The 20,991-nt window shown below is 39.1% G+C and overlaps 2 protein-coding genes across 9 annotated transcripts in view; both read left to right on the top strand.

The window, feature by feature from the left end:
• The window catches only part of rnf111 (ring finger protein 111), an 85,045-nt gene extending 83,099 nt beyond the window's left edge, over positions 1-1,946 (top strand). For all 4 annotated transcript variants that reach the window (XM_016502079.1, XM_016502077.1, XM_016502078.1 and 1 more), the window contains one exon: positions 283-1,946. In XM_016502079.1, the coding sequence (XP_016357565.1) occupies positions 283-400 (118 nt within the window). In that variant the 3' untranslated portion in view covers positions 401-1,946. The remainder of the gene's footprint in view (positions 1-282) is intronic.
• A 1,649-nt stretch (positions 1,947-3,595) lies between these two features.
• Positions 3,596-20,991, top strand: part of LOC107700432 (SAFB-like transcription modulator) — an 18,850-nt gene continuing 1,454 nt past the window's right edge. The window contains exons 1-20 of one of the 5 annotated variants that reach the window (XM_016502073.1): positions 3,596-4,126; positions 4,795-4,882; positions 4,965-5,020; positions 9,540-9,567; positions 10,655-10,737; positions 11,306-11,808; positions 12,444-12,487; positions 13,973-14,079; positions 14,210-14,359; positions 14,498-14,613; positions 14,705-14,859; positions 14,951-15,051; positions 15,142-15,198; positions 15,324-15,457; positions 15,544-15,724; positions 15,809-15,933; positions 16,030-16,203; positions 16,426-16,749; positions 18,659-18,794; positions 18,879-19,039. In XM_016502073.1, coding sequence (XP_016357559.1) covers positions 3,992-4,126; positions 4,795-4,882; positions 4,965-5,020; positions 9,540-9,567; positions 10,655-10,737; positions 11,306-11,808; positions 12,444-12,487; positions 13,973-14,079; positions 14,210-14,359; positions 14,498-14,613; positions 14,705-14,859; positions 14,951-15,051; positions 15,142-15,198; positions 15,324-15,457; positions 15,544-15,724; positions 15,809-15,933; positions 16,030-16,203; positions 16,426-16,749; positions 18,659-18,794; positions 18,879-19,039 — 2,858 coding nt within the window. In that variant the 5' untranslated portion in view covers positions 3,596-3,991. Of the gene's footprint in view, positions 4,127-4,794; positions 4,883-4,964; positions 5,021-9,539; positions 9,568-10,654; positions 11,229-11,279; positions 11,809-12,443; positions 12,488-13,972; positions 14,080-14,209; positions 14,360-14,497; positions 14,614-14,704; positions 14,860-14,950; positions 15,052-15,141; positions 15,199-15,323; positions 15,458-15,543; positions 15,725-15,808; positions 15,934-16,029; positions 16,204-16,425; positions 16,750-18,658; positions 18,795-18,878; positions 19,040-20,991 lie in introns of all 5 variants that reach the window. The other 4 variants (XM_016502070.1, XM_016502071.1, XM_016502069.1 and 1 more) reach the window with 4 other exon arrangements.

Here is a 20,991-nt window from a genome sequence, read left to right as displayed (position 1 = left end):
ATGTATATATATATATATATATATATATATATATATAATGTGGTACTCTCCAGGGATCAGTTTAGGTTTTATAATTTGATCATTCATGAATACTTTCTCTTTATGTTCTATGCTGCCCTCTTGTGCTGGAACATGTGGATTACTCTGTGCTATGTCCTTGTTACCATATATTGGTCAATCTGTTTTTAACCATTCAGCTAATATATCAAGTCTGATTGCATTGTGTAGAATAATAATTGATTAATTGCCACTGTTATTTATTTGTTTTTGTTTTTTTTGCAGGCGCCTTCCATGTATGCACCTCTTCCATCAACTGTGTGTAGACCAATGGCTCCTCACTAACAAGAAATGCCCCATCTGTAGAGTGGACATCGAGGCTCAGTTATCTTCAGAGAGTTGATGCTATTTTTCTTGCAACCCTTTTGTTGGACATTCATTTTTTTGTTTGTTTTCCTTTTCATTTTTGTCAGTAATGCATTCAACCAAAGATGGCATGAAATACCTGCGCAACTATGGGAAAAAAAGAAAAACCACAATCCACAAAAAAAGCATCAAGCCTAGCGTGCCAGCTATCATGTAGTAACAGTACAGCTAGAAATAACATCATTAAGGGTTTTGAATTGTATTTATAAAGGGTTTATGTAGCTTTTGTTTCATAAGTGTCATTGTATTTTATTTTTGCATGGTTCCTTGCAATGCATTTCTTTGCACATATAATGAAATAGGCCTCATAAGGCCTGTGAACTTGCAGGCAAGGATTGCTGCTCTAGTAAAGAAGCATTTTTACATACCTGATGCCTTGCTTTACTGGAATAGAATGTCAACCTCCATTTTAAAACATTGCAGGACTCAATTTATTGATCAGTATATTGATTAGTTTTATGTTTTAGACAATGTGATCCAAAATAGATTTTTTAAATGTCAAGACATTCCTTAATTAGGAAACAAGATCATGGTTAAGAGATCAGCTGCTGTAACAGTGTTCACTCTCACACCAATTCACTCTCAACACGGGAACCTGGGCTGGAGCCCGTTCCATTTCATTTCGGATCAGTACCAGGGCTAACTCTATTCGGGACGTTAATTTAAAAAGCATATGGAAATGCTTCTTGTACATTTAATTTTAAATGTATATGCATTAGGTCCTGAACTGATGGAATTGAAATGAATTCAGCTCCAGGCCTGATGAGAACCAACTGCACACTTCACCTCTTTGAACGTTCACATGGTTGTGTTCCATCGGACCCCTCTCAGCACCTCAATCTGACGTCACATGTAACACACTTCACCTAATGTATTTTCAAAGAGAAGAGAAAGAAAAAAAATGAATGTCACCTCTCTGTATTCTGATTGTTGTTTTTGTAATATAATGAAGTTGGATTTTTGATTGAGCAATTGAGTGTAATTCCTCAGACAAGCTCCATATGTTGACTTGGTTCTGTGAAGATGACAGGGCTGAAGAAACAGTTGGGAAACTGATATTTATTGTTTCATCAGGGTCTCCTAGCCTTCATTTAGCTCTCTCAACCTAGAAAGTGACTCTTGTTAGCTGCTTATTCCTTCTCAGATATTGTCATTAACACATTTGTTCTGAAACTGTGCAGCAAACTGTTTTCCCCCTTTTTTTCCTCTCTTTTTTCTTTTTCTTTTTCTTTTGCTGCTGTGAAATCCTAACACTAATATTAATCTCAACTAGCAAACTTGCATATACTTGCACATGAGAGACAAAAGACAGGAGTGCTGTGAGAATGAGAATGTGCTGAGGTGTGTATTTCCACTCTTGATTGCAGAATTTTAAGGAAAAACTGTAATAATTTTGAATGGAGTGTTGGAATGCAGTACTTAATGGCAGGCGCCCATGCATTCATAGAGTTAATGGCCCCAGGATGATATTCCATGGGATTTATATTAGTTTTAAAATAATGAAATAAAGTTAGGTAACTCTTTTATGTGTCCATTCTTGTGCCTCCTTTAACCTGAAACCCTTTAGAAGAATTTTCTATCTATAGGGAACTATAGTTTCCATCAAATTGCTGTGGTAGCTGTATAATTGGTTTTAGACACTACTGTCATAACCTCATTCCAAATATCTTGTATACTTAACAAATATACTGTATGTCATTCTCTTATTTACAGCAGTTATGAACTACACAACTCAGAACGTATTATTGATAGATTGAGACTAATTATATTCATATTTTATCTGATAAACCTGCTTTTTTAAAATTTTACTTCTAGTAGTAGACAAGAAAATGGTGTGGTTGTTTTTATACAATAATGCTGCTCGCATCTCAGCTTGTCTAACAGACATTTCTTGCTGGATGAAGGACCATCACCTTTGACTCAACCTTGCCAAGACAGAACTTGTGGTTCCAGCAAACCCATCGTTTCATCACAATTGCACCATCCAGTTAGGCACATCAACCATAACTCCTTCAAAAACTGCCAGAAACCTTGGAGTTATGATTGATGATCAGCTGACTTTCTCAGACTTTCTCACATTGCTAAAACTGTCCAGTCCTACAGATTTGCTTTATTCAACATCAAGAAGATCAGGCCCTTTCTTTCGGAACATGCTTCACAACTCCTTGTTCAAGCTCTTGTTCTGTCTAGGCTGGACTATTGCAATGCTCTCTTGGCAGGTCTTCCAGCGAGTTCTATCAAACCTTTACAATTAATCCAGAACGTGGCATCAAGATTAATGTTTAACCAGCCGAAAAGAATGCACGTCACACCTCCGTTTATCAGTTTGCACTGGCTACCAATAGCTGCTCACATTCAAGGCATTAATGTTTGCCTACAAAACCACCACTGGCTCTGCACCCCTTTATTCATTACTTCAGACTTATGTGCCCTCTAGAAGCTTGCATTCTGCAAGTGAACGACGCTTTATTGTGCCATCTCAAAGAGGCACAAAATCACTTTCTCGGAATTAAATGTTCCCACTTGGTGGAATGACCTGCCCAACTCAGTCCGAGCAGCTAAGTCCTTAGCCATCTTCAAGAATCGGCAAAAAAACACATCTGTTCCATCTTTATTTAGCACTTAACTCTAGCACTCTATTCTAATTCTATTCTTAAAAAAAAAAAACACTTGTCCCTTTTAGGCTTGCACTCTATTCATTTGCTGCTTGTTTCTTTAAAAAAACTAACACTTGCTTTCTAATCTTTTTGTATTCTATCTGTTTTCATTTCATTTATTATACAATTAACAAAAGCAAAAAAGACCTAGCTTGCTCTATTCTTTTTCTATTCTGTTTTCTTTTTATTTATTACATTATTTAAAAAACCCTTGCTACGTGTACTGCGTTAAGCTAACTGAGACTTGTTATAGCACTTGTATATCATTGCTCTTTTGTTGATTTTGATTGCTTCCATTGTCCTCATTTGCAAGTCGCTTTGGATAAAAGCGTCTGCTAAATGACTAAATGTAAATGTAAAATATATATAGTCTTGTTTTTACAAAAACCGCAACATTTTTAAATATAATGCACCATTGAATGCACGATAAATATCAGCACCGCATCAGTTTTCCGAAATAAACAGTGCTAGCTTCGCGCATGCTCAGTATCTCCAGCTCATCGGTTCTTTGTCGAACGTGTTTGAAAGAAACGGATCTCGGTTCAGTGTACTGGTGGTGATTCGAGAACTGTTGACTCCGAGAGCCGCTGTAGCAGACAGGACCGCTCGGTAGTACACGCATGCTCAGTATCAGCTGCTCGTGCTCATCGGTTCTCTCAGTCTGCAGTGCACAGCATGTTTCAGTGTCTGTTGGAGTAACAGGAGTAACGTATACTCCGGCATATTGGTTTATTTCGAGTCGTAGGGATTGTCAGGCATGTCCGAAAGTGAGAAACTTTAGAAAACTGGATCAGTGCTGGCTCGAGACGCGAACTGTTTCGAACGATTCATCCATTTGGTGAACTGGTTCAGCCGGTTCAAAAGAACGATTTGTTCTCGAACCGAACATCACCAACAGTTACGCAGGTAAAATGGCGTCGGAGGCCATTTCAGCGGAGTCTAAGAAGATTACAGATTTACGTGTGGTAGACCTCAAATCCGAACTCAAACGTAGGAATTTGGATGTTACTGGGGTAAAAAATACACTCGTCGCAAGACTGAAGCAGGTAACTTGAATTTAAAACGGTAAATTACGGTGGCGTGTGGACAAATGCTCGCGAGCTAGCTTGAAGGCTACAGAGTTAGCATAGCCGTTTCTATCCAAAAACATGTTTGCGTTTCTGACTGATTTAATGCTTTTAATAAAAACACAGATGTAATGCCCGTGGGTGGACACCAAGTGTGATAGAATTTACGTGACATATTTACTTGCATTTTCAGAGACTAATCCGTAAGCATTTGTTAAGCAGGCTAAATTCTGTTAGCAAGCGAATGGCGCTACAACGCGCTCAGATCAGTTGCTGCAACTTTAAACCAGTTCACCCTCTTCATTTACAATCTTTGTGTGCAGTCTTTTACAGTTGAATAATCAAATGTAATAATGCTGCTTTTAATAATATAAAAAAATATTAATGTTACTAGATAGAAAACACTTGGATGCAAATCTTTATATCAGTGGTAGAATTTTATTATAGTCCATTGTGCATAACTTTAGCTCAAATCTGGTTATTCCAAATTTGTTTAAACAAAAAAATATTTTTGAATGTTAAAATCTTCTGCGTGCCATATGTTTAACAGCTGCACTGTCATACATTTATGCAAAGCACAGTATGATCTGAATCATTGACCAGAAGCTCCCATAATCATCTGAATGGTCATGCGTTCTTGTGTGAAGGCAATAGAAGATGAAGGTGGAGATCCAGACAACATTGAGATCACAGCATCAGCTGACACACCCACCAGAAAACACAGCAAATCTAAAGGTAAACCCTCACTCTCAGAACTCTTTTACTTCCCCACGTCTTTTTCAAAAGTTGACCAAACAGCTTTATTGCACATCCTCAGGAAAGAAGACTGACCTGGATGCTGACACCATCATGGAAGAGGAATCCTTCTCTAAGGTATGGAGAGGAATTATTGCAATGTGTTGGTTTCATTGAAACTGGACTAATGAAAGATTAAGATGTTAGGATGAATGTTAGGTACCATTTTATAAAAACAATAAAAATCAGCAAAAATACTGCATTAGGCCAATATAATTCTTAACAGACTTCTATATCATTTGATAAATTAAGTCTTCATATTTGAATTTATATGAACCGTATATTAAAGTATTATATAATGTTTGTTTCATTCATTAAAGATGTAGTGGTACATAGCCTAACTATCTTCTTAAGTTGAAATGTTAGTACATTGGCAATGAATATAAAATCAACTAGGCTATACATTTTAAAAAGTGTCAAATTAATTGAAGTGATTATGCACTGTCATATTGTAATGAGAAGTCACAAGTATAACATGCGCTGATATCTATTAAGTGACGTGACATGTGGCCAAGTATGGTGACCCATACTTGGAATTAGTGCTCTGCATTTATCCCATCCAAAGTGCACACACACCGTGAACACACACCCGGAGCAGTGGGCAGCCATTTATGCTGCGGCACCCGGGGAGCAGTTGGGGGTTCGGTGCCTTGCTCAAGGGCACCTCAGTCGTGGTATAGAAGGTGGGAGAGAGCGCTGTACATTCACTCCCCCCACCTACAATCCCTGCCGGTACGAGACTTGAACCATTGGGGTTACGAGTCCAACTCTCTAACCATTAGGCCACGACTTCCCCATCTGAACTGTTTTTTAATATGCACTACTGATCAAAATGTTGCAAACTATACTATATGGACAAAAGTATTGGGACATACCTCTAAATGATGGAATTTAGGTGTTTCAATCAGACCCATTGCCACGGGTGTTTAAAATCAAGCACCTAGCCATGCAGTCTGCATTTACAAACATTTTTGAAAAAAATGGGTAGTTCTGAAGAGCTCAGTGAATTCAAGTGTGGTACTGTGAGCAGTTCGTGAAATTTCATCTCTGCTAGATATTCCACAGTGAACTTAAGTGGTATTTTTGCAAAAAGTAAAAGACCATGTAAAGATACTGAGTGCTGAGGTGCATGATGCATAAAAGTTGCCAACACTCTGCTGATTCCATGGCTGAAGAGTTCCAAACATCCACCGGCATTAATATCATCACAAAAACTGTACATTGCCAAGTACAATGTCAAGTATCAAATGGAGTGGTGTAAAGCACACTGCCACTGGACTCTGCAGCAGTGAAAACGAGTTCTGTGGCGTGACGAATCACTCTTCTCTGTTTGAGTCTGTCAGTCTGATGGGTGAGTCTGGGTTTGGCGGATACTGGGAGAATGTTACCTGCCTGACTGCATTGTGCCAAATGTAAAGTTTTGTGGAGGAATGATAATGATATGGGGCCATTTTTCAGAGGTTGGGATAAGCTCCTTATTTCCAATGAAGAGAAATCTTATTGCATCAGCATACCAGGATGTTTTGGACAACGCTATGCTTCCAATAGGGGTGCTCCGATTAGGATTTTTCAGGCCAATCACTGAAAGCAGTATCTGCCGATACCAATCACCGATCTTTTTAAAGCCTTTTTTTCATTTATAACTATTTATAGTGATACTCCAATCAGGATTTTTAGACATTTATTCAGGACCTGAATTTCATTTTTGAAAATGGGAGGAATTCCCCTCTTAGATGACTCTTGTGAGAGGTGAAGCAGCTTGCACACAGGAGTCTGCTACTGATCCATGGCTGTTTACCACAAACACAACATTTATCCATTATTTTGATTTCAAATCCAACATTGTCACTGAAAATGCTTTTTCAGCATTGCACTTCTTTTTGTTTTTTACACAATACAATCTTTCACAGACAAGTTTAAACACAATAAATATAAGCAACACATTATTCAATGGTTTTTACTTTTGCATTTACTTCTAGATTTATATATTAAGTTGCTCAAGCAAGTGGCAAAACATTTAAACTACTTTTCTTACGTTATCACAAACTTACCATTGACAGAAATAGTCAGCTCTACTGCCTTTCCTTTTGCATTTAAATCTTTATTACAAGCAATCCTGCGGTTCATAAAGAGCTTTGTTTTCCTACCTCCACGAGTGCCATCTATTATTGCCTTTATTATATAAAAGTGCTCTTTTCCTTTAAACCTAGCCAAAAAGCCATACGTGTTGACTGTGAAACACAGTAGACTTTAATAATATGCCTTTTACGGTGTAATTACTACATTTTCGTGTCAATCCGTGTTCATATTTACCGCAAACAATGCGCTGTTACTTTAATTCAGCGCGTGCAGCGGAAACTATCTCTGCACTGCTGCAGACGCACCGCTCCTGAACGCACTGCCGGACCGCAGCCATGTGCATTGTGAACGCTTTAATCCGTTAACATGAGCGCGCAAAAAATAAGCACCGCATACGCTCTGCAAATGGAGTAATGTGAACCTAGCATTATGTGTGTGTGCTGCGAATGTGCATGAGCGCACTGTCTCCAGGAGAGCGCGCGAGCGCTGAATGGTTAAACACTGGCGAAAAATAATGTGTTTTTTTAACATTAAAGCATGTCAACATATTCTGTTACACCAAATACACAAAATAATGATCTTTAAAAAAAGCATCATATGACCCCTTTAGTGCGATTTATAAACTTTAGTGACGATGTGATTCCTGACAATTCCTGTGTCAACTGTGCAGCTTGCTTATAGACAGACACGATATGTGGTGATTTGAAGCCATTTGCGCATTTTGAGAGGGAGAGAGAGAGAGAGCGCTCGCGGTGATTCACTCACGCTGTTTGTGAAATTACTTGTCACACAAGGTTTTCAAATTACTTTATAAATTATTTAATGAAGAAATATGAAGGCGAGTACCTCACCTTCAGCATTATAATTATTTCACCCGTGCCGGACAGAGACTGAGATGGTGCCGCTGCATGTCATGCCAAACCTCTCACGGCAGCATCATCAGCTTGAGATCGTTTTTTTGAGATCGGCCTTTTAGAGACCGCCGATCAAACATCCCAACGTGATTATCGGCCGATAGTGATCGGTAGCCGATCAATCGGAGCACCCCTAGCTTCCAATTTTGTGGAAACAGTTTGGGGAAGGCCCTTTTCTATTTCCCAGCATGACCGTGCCACAGTGCACAAAGCAAGGTCCATAAAGACATGAGTTTGGTCTGGAAAAACTCGACTGAGCCGCACAGAGCCCTGTCCTCAACCCCATTGAACAGCTCCATATTGATGTCTATGTATTTAGAGTGTAATGACATTAAAGTCCCTGTTGGTGTAATGGTCAGATGCCTCAATACATTTGTCTTTATAGTGTTTTTCTGTTTCAAATAAACACTGTTCTTTTGAACTTTATATTCACCAAAGAATCCTGAAAGCAATTGAATCACAGTTTCCACAAAAATATTATGCAGCATAACCGTTTTCAGCTGTGGTAATAAGAAATTTCCCAAATCAAAGAATTTCCCAAATCACCAAACCAACATATCTTAAATTGTAATATTTCACATTATTACTGTTTCTTACTTGTTTTAAGTTAATATTTCTGCAAATACCATTTGTGACCTACCCAAAATTTCAAAAGGAGAATATAAAGATGTAAGAATATTGACTGCCATTTGTTTTATTGTAGAGATGCACTGATTGCAATTTTCTTGGCCGATTCCGATTTCCGATTTTTTGTTAGTGTGATCTGCCGATTCCGATTTTCTTTCTAAGAACTATAATTGACAGCATATACAAACAAAAATCTACTTTTCTTCAATGCAAAGTTTTATTTTCATAAAAAAACACAAGTAAAAAGTCAGTAATAAAATAAGAACAAATAAAAAAATGGCAAACAACAGCACAAATAAATGCAATACAATAAAGAGAGCTATGAAACTAAGTTTTTCAGGTTAAGTAAGTTTTTATTCAGGTAAATACTACAGAAATTAAAGTAATCAAATGTAAAATAACACATTCAGTGTTATTTTACATTTGATTTTAATTTCTCTAGTCTTCATTGTAAAAATTAAATGCAGGTTAATGCTTACCATTAAAGTTATAAAACGTATTCAGTCAAGAGCAGAAAGTGATTTTCTTTGTCTTTTGTTCTTTGATTACCATGACAGACAGCAGAAGGAATATTGGAATGCGGTCCCTTTAAGAGTTTATCCACGGACCCAATATACTGTTACACGACATGCGTTCTCTTTCAACTATTTAACGTTCCAAAACTGACTGTGTTTAACTGGATACTCGCCAAGACGGGCATTTTGACAATTTTTTATGTATTTGACTGTTTTAGCACAGTTAGCCACTCATTTTGATATTTGTGGCTCACAAGCTGTTTGAGACTGAGTGCGGCTTGTGCACTCCACTAATATAAATCAGTGGTAGTGCAATCGCGAAACCTGCGGGAATGACTAAAATAATGCGCAATACAAGCAAAATGAATGTCAATCAATATTCTAAGTATCAATAATGATCCCCCAGTTCTTTATTAACATTAGAAATTAAATTCATATATAATTTGTTTGTTTTCTTTTCAGGAGACTGAGGAAGAGGAATCTGAAAAAGGTATGTCTGGTTACTTATTGGGGTGGAGATATCAAATTTGTTTACAGGTTTCAGACGGTTGGACTTCTCTTGCTTCCTTTTTCTTTTGCTGTTTTTCAATTGCAACGTTCTAGTCAGACACATTAAAAGCGGGTCTTGCAACAAATCACAGACATTAAAACGTCCCATCCGGAACATGTGCTGCATCAAAGGACAGATAACACTTCTTCATTTGTGTTAACATCAGTGATCCTCCTAATCTCATCATCTAATTCGTTCAAGAGCACATTACCCTGCCACCACATTTCATCAGCAAGAGGAGATCTTTCACCTACTCGATCTCAGTGAGTTTCCTCTGTTCAGAACATCACCCAAGCTTCAGCAGGCCGCCTCTTTCTTTCTGTTGAGACAGGACTACCTCCTGAAATGGAGACGGCAACAGGCTACATGCCTTTGTTGACTGGTCAGAACATGACATATGAACCTCGTTCTCCAAAGTCTTGACACTTCTTTGTGACTGCAATATAGCCGACATGGCTTAAGTGGACATCAACGTCACTGCTTGTGCTTTGAACACATTCAAGTGTGGACATCCATTTTTAGCCGTGTTACTGGACAGAGTACTGTGAACAAGGCTAGATTTCCTCCAACGGATCAGAGAAGATTTGGCACCCTGTTTTTGATTTGCCTCCATCAGCTGTAAAACGAGATGGATGGTCAGCGGAAGTGTCTGAAAGAAGACTCTCGATGTGACCACAAGAAGCTGAGTGACATCTGGCAGGAGGAATCATATTATGGAATAGATTTGAGGTTTCACTCAGACTTGAATGCATGTCTGTAAAGCAGAGAAGTGTGTCGATGTCACCCAGTTGTGGAACCTTCAAAATGTGGACCAAGATAGTGATGTTCATCGTAATGAGAAGATTTGTTCAACCTCTTCGTTGTTCTCTAAGGAATGTGTTTTTATGTATACCTGTGGTTTCCTCACCCACGATGACCACTAACATTAAACTTGCTCTTTGTTGTACTTTTTAGGTCACGTAGCACAGAGATTTGAATGTTAAACAATGTGTTTTTTGCCATGTTTTATGCTTGTTAAATCCCTCAGATGTAACTGATACTGATGATGCTACTCGTGACAATTCTAAAACCTTCTCCTGTGAAGACGGCCTTGCAGAGCCCGAGGCTGAGGTAGGAGTGGAGCCTGATCTTGAGGCAGAAGCAGAACCAGAGCCCGATCCTGATGCGGAGATTGAGGCTGAGAGAGAAGCAGAGTCTGAAATCCCAGCAATGGAGGCCTTGGAGAGCGACCCTGCTCCTGAACCCATAAAAGAAGTTGAGGATGACAATATATCTGTCACCATCCAGGCCGAAGATGCCATCACACTGGATGTAGATGGCGACGATCTCCTGGAAACAGGTAAACATGTGAAACTTCCAGATTCTGAGGCAGACAAGGGCTGCGAAGAGCCTGAGGCCACTGCTGAGATGGGGCAGGAGACAGACTTGCTGACTGAAGCGATAGATGGCCACAAGGATGGTAAGAGGGATGACGGGCTGATGTCTGACGCCGCCAAGAAGGACAGCAGAGAGGCCTCGAAGAAAGGAGAAACGGGAGACAAGGAAAAGGATTCTGGGAAGAAAGGCCCCTCTTCAACTGGGGTGACAGGTCAAGCAAAGAGGTTTGTCTTTCTATGTCAGTTCTGACAATTCTAAAACCTTCTCCTGTGAAGACGGCCTTGCAGAGCCCGAGGCTGAGGTAGGAGTGGAGCCTGATCTTGAGGCTGAAGCAGAAGCAGAACCCGAACCCGAGCCCGATCCTGATGCCGAGATTGAGGCTGAGAGAGAAGCCGAGCCTGAAGTCCCAGCGATGGAAGCCTTGGAGAGCGAACCTGCTCCTGAACCCATAAAAGAAGTTGAGGATGACAATATATCTGTCACCATCCAGGCCGAAGATGCCATCACACTGGATGTAGATGGCGACGATCTCCTGGAAACAGGTAAACATGTGAAACTTCCAGATTCTGAGGCAGACAAGGGCTGCGAAGAGCCTGAGGCCACTGCTGAGATGGGGCAGGAGACAGACTTGCTGACTGAAGCGATAGATGGCCACAAGGATGGTAAGAGGGATGACGGGCTGATGTCTGACGCCGCCAAGAAGGACAGCAGAGAGGCCTCGAAGAAAGGAGAAACGGGAGACAAGGAAAAGGATTCTGGGAAGAAAGGCCCCTCTTCAACTGGGGTGACAGGTCAAGCAAAGAGGTTTGTCTTTCTATGTCAGTTCTTTAAGATACTACTACCAAGTTCCAGCTCACTAAGAACTCAGCATTGTGGGTAGCTGCAAGAATTTTTTCATAAGTTGTTCATTGTACCTAATCCTTGCCTTTGGTTTTGCTCTTTTGGTTTGGTTTGCCTTTTTTTTTTTCGAGTTTGGTAATTGGTGGAGTTAAACAAGGAGCTGAAAACACGTCTGTTACGCACACATTTCCAGCACTTGCTTTTCCAGTCCCTACTTATGGGTTAAAAAAAAGAGCAATAGTTCCAGTGATGTCAGAGGGGTTTGTCAGTCCAGTCAAGTGATCCTCTCTGAAGTTGAACACCCTCCTGAGGATGTCATTGGTCAAGGGAATAAATTGGCAGAAAACCTGACCCACCTTGCTCCTGTGGAAAAGCAAGAGAAAGAAGCCTTATTGGAGTTTGTCCGAGTGCAAGCCTTGCCTATGGGGATTTTTGTTGTTGTTCTTTTGTTCTTTTTCTTTTTCTGTAATGCACCAAACATTTGTATAACCTTTTGTTGTTTGTTTGGAGATGTACCTCGATGCCCACAGTCTTCTCTCATGCTCTGATACTTAAAGTATTTCTCTCTTTTTGTCACTCTTGTAATATTTACGTTTTAGCTCTTCAAAAGACAGAGATGGAAAGACTACAAAAGATGAAAAGGGTATGACTTTCCTTGGAATATTAGACTTATAGTTTACCATTAAGTTTATACACTTCAGCTGGTCTAAGTGATAAAACACCGGTATTATTTAATAAACATATAAAAAAAAATCTGAAATTAGAAGACAACTAGAAGCTTAAAGCTGTAGTCCGTAACTTTTTTTGGTTTTGGTTAAAAATGATCCAAAATCAATATTTGAGCAAGTACATAACCAGCCAGTGTTCAAAACTATCGCCTTCAGCTCGATTCACAACGGTTAGCTTATAATAATGTTTTCAATTTGAGTGGTACGTGTAGGTTTTCGCGGGAAATTCGAGCATGCTGCTGCGTCATTACGTCACGTCTTTAAACATAAAGAAATTGTCCCGGCTACTAGGCTATCGCATGTGAGGATCCTGCAGGTGGCGCATCGTTTATAGCCTTTTCTCACAGCAGCTGGAATAATTAAATGTATCATTTTGATGGCGGGTTATAATCCATAAAGGATTGTGTTTATGAAACACATGTGAGTGAAATAAAATTATATTCCAGTTATAAATGTGCTTCTGATTACGGATAGCCTGGGATTACAAAGATTTGTATTTTAAAGAAAACCAGTTCGAAGGGAGCATTATAATAATGTTTTCTAATTTGAGTGGTACGGGTAGGTTTTCGCGGGAAATTCGAGCATGGCACTGCGTCATTACGTCACGTCTGTAAATATAAAGAAGTTGTCCCGGCTACTAGGCTATCGCATGTGAGGATCCTGCAGGTGGCGCATCGTTTATAGCCTTTTCTCACAGCAGCTGGAATAATTAAATGTATCATTTTGATGGCGGGTTATAATCCATAAAGGATTGTGTTTATGAAACACATGTGAGTGAAATAAAATTATATTCCAGTTATAAATGTGCTTCTGATTACGGATAGCAGAAATTGAAATCTACACGCTAATACACACTATACTCAGTCACCAATGCTGATGTTGTTAACATTAATCATTTGAGAATGAAGTATAACTAATAATAATTTGAAAGGTTTGATGTGATATGAGCTAACCGATCTTTAGATTTAATCTCCATTAGTAGTGAGATTTATTGTAATGCTTTTTCCTCAGTTGGTCAGAACAAACGTGGCAGACTTGTTACTTACTTGTTCAGATGGCAATATACGGTAAAAATTCTTATTTGGGTCATATTCCAAGACGTAGGCTAGAATCTGTGATTGCAAAGTACAGTAAATATCCACACCGGTGCGGTGACTGACTGCCACACATACTCTTCAGAACATTAGATTCATCAGTGCTGGAGCCGTGCCGACTCACAACCCACGCAAACTAGATAATTCAGAACACAGCTGCAATTCCAGGTTTTCAAACAGAGATGGCGACAGAGGCAAAACTTACAGACTGCAGCTTTAATTATTTGAAAACTTATTTTGCTCTGATGCTTTAATCAAGTTGTCATTAAAGTAGAGCGTCTTCTAAAGCCTGTTATCTGATTTCAGGAAGTGGCAGCAGCAGTCCCAGCTCTACTCGCAATCTGTGGGTGAGCGGCCTGTCGTCCAACACCAAAGCAGCTGATCTCAAGAACCTCTTTGGCAAATATGGAAAGGTGAAGGCTCTTTATATGTGACCGATAGGCACAAGCTTATAATTAACATGTTTGTTATTAGGGATTGTGATGTTGACTGCATTTTCAAAATGTTTTTTTTGTATTTTTTATAAATACTGTTTCAAAATAGGTTTTTAGTGCCAAAGTGGTCACCAATGCTCGTAGCCCAGGAGCCAAGTGTTATGGATTAGTTACCATGTCATCCAGCGCAGAAGTGGCCAGGTCCATCTCTCATTTGGACCGCACAGAACTCCATGGACAACAGATATCTGTGGACAGGGTAAGAACTTTACCACTGTGCTATAAGAGTGGGATATTCAAATTATTTAAGCACTTTTTATGGGCTTTTTATGCTACAGAATCAACACTGTGTGCTTGAAAGTACTTTAACTCTGGTCTCGTGGTAACATCTTCATAGGTGAAAACTGACCCGTTCAAAAAGGACTTCTCAAAGAAAGAGGGAGAAGAGAAGGCAAGTTCCATTAAAATTTCTGGAGAAAAGCGCACTCCAACTGGAGCAAAAACCTCTAGCAAGTAAGAGTTCGTCCAGTTTGAATCTCTTTCCATTATTTTAAAGAGGAGGAGTGTCAGTTGCATTGGTTATTCCTTCCTTTGTGTTCAATAGGACACCAGTTTCATCTAAGAAGGAGGAGAAGAAATCAGACAAACCGTCTGAGAAGGACAGCAAAGACGTCAAAAAACAGGACTCCAAAACCAACAAATCTGAATCTTCCAGTTCAGCAGCTGACGCAGCAAAGAAAGATGACAAGAAACATGGACGTATGTTACGGTTTGATTGTATTCACCTACTGAGGAAGTTTAAAAAATGTGCAACTTTATAGTTATGCTTTTAATGTCTTCCAATCCACAGGAAAGAGTCCAGGCAATATGATGGTGAACGACAAAGCTAAAGGAGAGCAAAACTTCAATAAATCTCGTCCCCCTTTCAGAAGGGGTGGGAGGTTTGAGAAGGTACTACAGACATCCTCAGTATGCACTGTATTTTCATGTAAAGAGGTTTTTATGAAGGCCAAGTTATCTGATTGTCTTATTTCTTTACAGCCTGGTCCACCCAACATGATGAACAGACGCCCCAGAGGATTCATACCACCTGAGGAGGTTGGTTAACTCTTTTCTGAGAAGACATAAATAGTTAACTTTGAAAACATGATCTGAATTAGTAAGACCATATACAATTTCTTTAGTATTTTGTTTGACTTGTTTTTTTTGTAACATACTTGCAGATGGACAAAGGCCGTCCGATGCTTAACAAAGGTGGCAACAAAGATATCCTTCCGTTTGAGAAGTTGAAGGAACAGAGGATGCGTGAGCGCATGGTCAGGATGGAACACGTTCGCAGGGCTATGGAACTGCGCAGGTAGACATACTTTCCTTTTCATTTGCAAATAAATCGGCAAAGTGCTTAAGCTGCATTTTGTAATGCTGTTTTGTTGTGATGTCCAGACGGCGTGAGGTAGCAGAAAGAGAGCGCCGGGAGAGGGAACGCATCCGTATTATGCGTGAGCGTGAGGAGAGGGAGAACCTGATGAGAGAGCGGCAAAGGCTGGAGGTGGAAAGGCAGAAACTCGAACGCGAGCGCATGGAGAGAGAGAGACTGGAACGGGAGCGGATCCGTATAGAGCAGGTACAGCCACGATACACCTGCCTGTGGAAACTTGAAGCTGGGATTTTGTCTTTACATTGATGTGCTGAAAATTTGTGTGTGCAGGAGCGACGCAAGGAAGCGGAGCGTTTGGCTCGTGAACGTGAGGAGCTGAGGCGGCAACAGGAGCAGTTGCGTTACGAGCAGGAGAAACGAAACAACTTAAAGAGGGGACGTGACGTTGATCAAAGGTGTGTGAACAATACTGTTATTCATTTTTAGGGTCTAGTGGTCTCTAAGGTTCAAAATGGTCAATGTTGTTGTTGTTTTTTTCTCTGTCTGTGCAGGAGGGAAGATCCGTACTGGAATAGTGGTAAAAAGATGCAGACTGAGCCAGAGGGGCGGATCAGTCAAGGCGGAGATTACAACAATCGACAACAGAACCGCTTTAATGATTTCAACCCTAGGGACCGGAACCGATACCAACAGACATCAGCTGTGCAGTCCAACAACTTTGATAGGTAGGCATTCATGAACAAGAATGCAATTCCCAAACACAATAGGACAGGAAGACCAATCCACAGCCGAAGATTTTTGCTTCTGTTGAATGTTTTTAGCAGACACTTTTAGTCAAACGAGAATGTGGGAGAACATAATACAAGTAGTGCTGACCTACCAAATTAGCACGCGTTCAAATGTGTGAATCAACAGCAAGTCATGAATTCGTTTTTTTGTTTTTGCAGACGCAACCGATTTGACGGTGAACCTGAATCAAAGAAGAATCGACCTGCTCCTCGCCGTGAAGGTTCTGGGTTTGAGCGCTATCCTAAAAACTTTGAAACTGTGCGGAGAGCAGAACCACCACCTCCACCTCGTGCAGAGCTGCGAGACAGTGATCGCCGAGAGATCCGCGACCGTGATGAGCGCAGACCGGTGTCTATGCCTGATCGACCAGCTGGTGGCAGAGTGCCACCTCCCGCCATTGCCCACTCCCGTACCCCCAGAGATGGCAGCCACACTGGCTGGAAGGCTGATGGGGGAATGAATTCGAAACAAGGAGATGTCAGGTATGGATGAGTTTCTGTATGTGCTTCCTCTTCTCTAGCAGGGTGTCCGCGGGTCCTTAAAAAGTCTTATCTTTCACTGCATGATTCAGTCTATTAAAATACATTCAGAATGATCACAAATTCAAGACATGGGGCAGACAATGTGTATATTTATACCACTTCATATAATTAATCAATTTCACACGGAAGAGTGCCTTTTTTTCCTCCAAAAATTACCATATACAAATGTAATATTGATTTTTTTTTTACAACAGTTCAATAAACCTAGATGTTTTATTAAGAGACTTACGTTTTAGACCCCATATTGCCTGTTTTTGCACTTTCGCCAACAAAAATAATTCCAAACACAGCCACAGCGCTGTTTTGCGTTTGAGCAACATGACAGTGCTTGATAGTTCCTGAATGAATCAAATAGTGCGCGTGCGCATTTACAGTACGCTCTTTCACTGCATGATTCAATCTATTAAAATACATTCAGAATAATCGCAAATTCAAGATATGGGGGCAGAAAATATGTATTTATACCACTTCTTATAGTTAATCAATTTCACATGGAAGGGTGCCTTTTTTTCTCCAAAAATTACCATTGAATGAATGACTCAATGACTCACTCATCAAGTGACTTACCGCCACTTACTGGTAGTTTAGTTGAGAAGTATGTTGAAAAGTATGCATTTTCCCCCTCAACATTTCTTATTTGTATATTCATAAATGCATTTAAAACATTAATCTCATAACATTATTTATTGCAGTTGTAATTATTGTTATTTGCAGTGTAAATTATTTAATCTGACTGGTAGCAGCCCAATAGTGTATATTGAATTTATTGATAAATTGTAATAATTTGACATGAAAGATGGTGCATCCATCTAAAAAGGTTAAAAATAGGCCTTTGTAAACGTAAATAAAAATATGCAGATTTAAGTGTGTAAAAGCTGATAGAACACTGATGACAATATTGCTTCAGAATAAATTGTTTACTCCACCAAAAATCTCAGTGATGCAGTTATTTTGCAGGGATATTTTGTATGGAATATTGTCTGCTGACATAAAGGTTCACTGTATATCGTAGTAAAAAATATAATTTATTACAGCAATGATATTTTGTTTTCTTTAATTTAAACATTAAATATTACATATGTATGTAATAAACTTATTTCCATTTACAGGTTTAGGTCTTAAATTTCATATAAGGTGGTATTAAAAAGGTCTTAAGTCTTAAATTTAACTTGTTCATGTCTGTAGAAACCCTGTCTAGGGTGGAAAATCGAGGTTTGGTTCTTATTCATTACCTGTTCAAAAATTCAAGTGACTGTAATATTGACATTGACATTTCATTACATTAGCAGTTCATGAACATCTGTTTTCTTCCACCAATGTGGACAAGATCAGTACTATGACAGCAGTTAAATCTTTTTGTTTTTCTTTTTTTTTTTAATTAAAAGGGTAGTTCACCCAAAAATGAAAATTGGCAACTACTCACCCTCAAGTTGTTCCAAACCTGTATAAAATTTTTTCTTCTGCTGAACACAAAAAGATAATTTTGAAGAACGTTGGTAATCAAACATTTGTTGGTCCCCATTGGCTTTCATATTATTTTTTCCCCATACTATAGAAGTCAATGGGGACCAGGTATTTTAATTTTCAAAAAAACTTTTGAATCAGTCTTGGACTCAACAGTTATTATTTTCAATTTATTAATTGAGCTAGTGAGTTTGACCAGTTTTTGGCATAAACCACTGGTCATTATTTTTTGTGATGTCTTTAAATAAACCAAGAACTTTTGCCCTGTGTGTGTTTGACCGGTTTATTTCATTGTAGTGTCTAGAACACTACCAAATACTAATATTTCAGGCTTGGCTTTCCTTGAGCTGCTGGTAATCAGTGATTGCTGCTGACTGTATTACAGAGCAGCACGGATGCGTCCAGAGCGTCCAGGCAGAGAGGGTCCCGGACCTGCCATGAGAGGGGTGCCCACAGCTAGCCGTGGCAGAACCAGCTTCAACAGCCGAGACAGTGGCAGACCTGTGGTCATGGGGGAGCAGGTAAAGTACATAACATGCCCGTGACACTTTCTTTTTGTTGCAAGTTATAACATTTAACACCATATATTCTCCCCCTTATCACAGCAGCACTTTGGCAGTGGCAGACAGGTGGTGGTGGAGCGGCATGGACGCGATCAGGGCCCCAGGAAAGACTGGCACGGGGCAGCAGGCTCACAAAGCGGAGGATTCACAGATAACCACCGAATGGGGGACAGTCGACCCGGCATGATGGCACCACACTCCAGGTTTGTTTTGATCATTCTCACGCAATCTTACAATTCAGCTATGTGTATTATGCCAGTTTCACATTGCAAGCATCAGCAGAGCATGAGCAGCGCAGTTTTGTCACTGCCCAGGTTAATGAATGAGTGGGTTGGCTATCAGGCTTATGTTGTGAACTTGCATTCATTAAAATGTGAAACATGCACTAAACCAAAGACTAGGGACTTTGGTTAAACCTTTGATGGTATGATCATCACATATGCAAGATTCAATTCTGTGTTCGTACTGCCGTTGATCCAGAGAGTGCAGCTGCGGTGTAAATATAAAATATGATACTGCTTCACAAACAATCTTTCCATCCACACATTATTGTTATTGCTGTGTACAAACATTTAAATAACCGAAGTAGTGGGATAAACGTATATAGTTTGGCTATAAACACTGATGTCTACGGTAGCGATCAAAATAGAGTAAATCACCTTTTGAAATTTTGACACTTGTATGTATTTTATCAATTATTTTGTTATGCCAGGAGGTGGTGACAAGGACTGTTAAAAAAAAAACTCATTGAATCATTAATTCAAGAGATTTGTTCACAAATGCTCATCCAATAACAAAACAAGTCTTCATGAATAAGACCTTGACTCCTTAATTCAAATTATTATTCGTAATTATTTTATTCAAATAAATATTTGTTTTAAATTGACAATGTTCATTGCTTCAGTCTATCCCTCTACTAATTGGAATGTTTTGTTTAGTTGTCTAATATTTTTTTCTTCAGAATCATTATTTCAATTTATCAAGACTAGGGTTGCAAAATTCTGGGAATTTTCAAGACTGGAAATTTTCCATGGGAATTAATGGGAATAAACTGGAAATGTGCAGAATTCCAGGAACTGGGGACTTAAATGTAGTTGAGAAAAACAACCAGATTTAATGCAATTTCAGTTTCATTTCTACCCTACACACTGCTCAATCACATGCACACAGCACACTGCTTGCTGCAGGGCTATTGAGGCCACACCCCCTACATGCACTGTGCTTTCCTCCATAACATCAAAAGATGTAAATTACATGAATATTACAAAAAATTGTTTAAAAGTTCCTTGTGCTGTGTGTAATATACTGTGCAAGTAAATTAGGCTATACCATTGTAAAAACAAATACACTGACTGAACAAACATTTAGGTGAGATAATAATAAACAAATGACCCTCCACCACACACAATCCCCTCTAGTCACCTAAGAGGGGGATTCCCCTGCATTTTCTCTGAGCCACACTTGCTGCATTTGAGCCCAAAGACTTCATTTAAGTTTTGATATTCTAAATATATTTGATCTATGGGATTCAAGTTTAACTAATAAATACCAAAAAGTGTTTATACAGTAGCTAGCTAGCCAGTAAATCAAGATATGAAAAATCTAAGCGAGTTAGCACTATTTCATTGACAATATATGAAGTATGTGCTAGCTAGCTCAAGCTGAGATGCTCTTTCTGCTAGCCAGCTTTCTGTTATCATACAGAAGTACAGTTCTGGTCAGAAGTTTGGACACATTACTATTTTAATGTTTTTAAACATTGCATATCTTTTGCTCATCAAGCCTTCATTTATTTGGAAAAAAAAACTGAACAAAACAGTAATATCACGCAGTATTACGATTTAAAATAATAGTTTTCTGTTTTAATATACTTTAAAATATAATGTATTTCTGTGATGCAAAGCATGAACATTTGAACATCATTACTCCAGTCTTCAGTGTTACATGGTTCTTCAGAAATCATTCTAATATGCTTATTTATTATCAATTTTAGAAACAGTTGTGCTGCTTTATTTTTTTTTATTACCTGTGATTCTTTTTTTAGGATTCTTTGATGAATTAAGAGTTTAAAAAAGAACAGCATTTATTTAAAATACCTGTAGAAATCCTTTTTTAACAATACACTACCATTCAAAAGTTTGGGGTCAGTATCTTT

The sequence above is a fragment of the Sinocyclocheilus anshuiensis genome, unplaced genomic scaffold, assembly GCF_001515605.1.
Source record: "Sinocyclocheilus anshuiensis isolate Anshui unplaced genomic scaffold, SAMN03320099.WGS_v1.1 scaffold154, whole genome shotgun sequence".
Classification (NCBI taxonomy): Eukaryota; Metazoa; Chordata; class Actinopteri; order Cypriniformes; family Cyprinidae; genus Sinocyclocheilus; species Sinocyclocheilus anshuiensis.
This window is presented reverse-complemented; position numbering and strand designations above follow the sequence as displayed.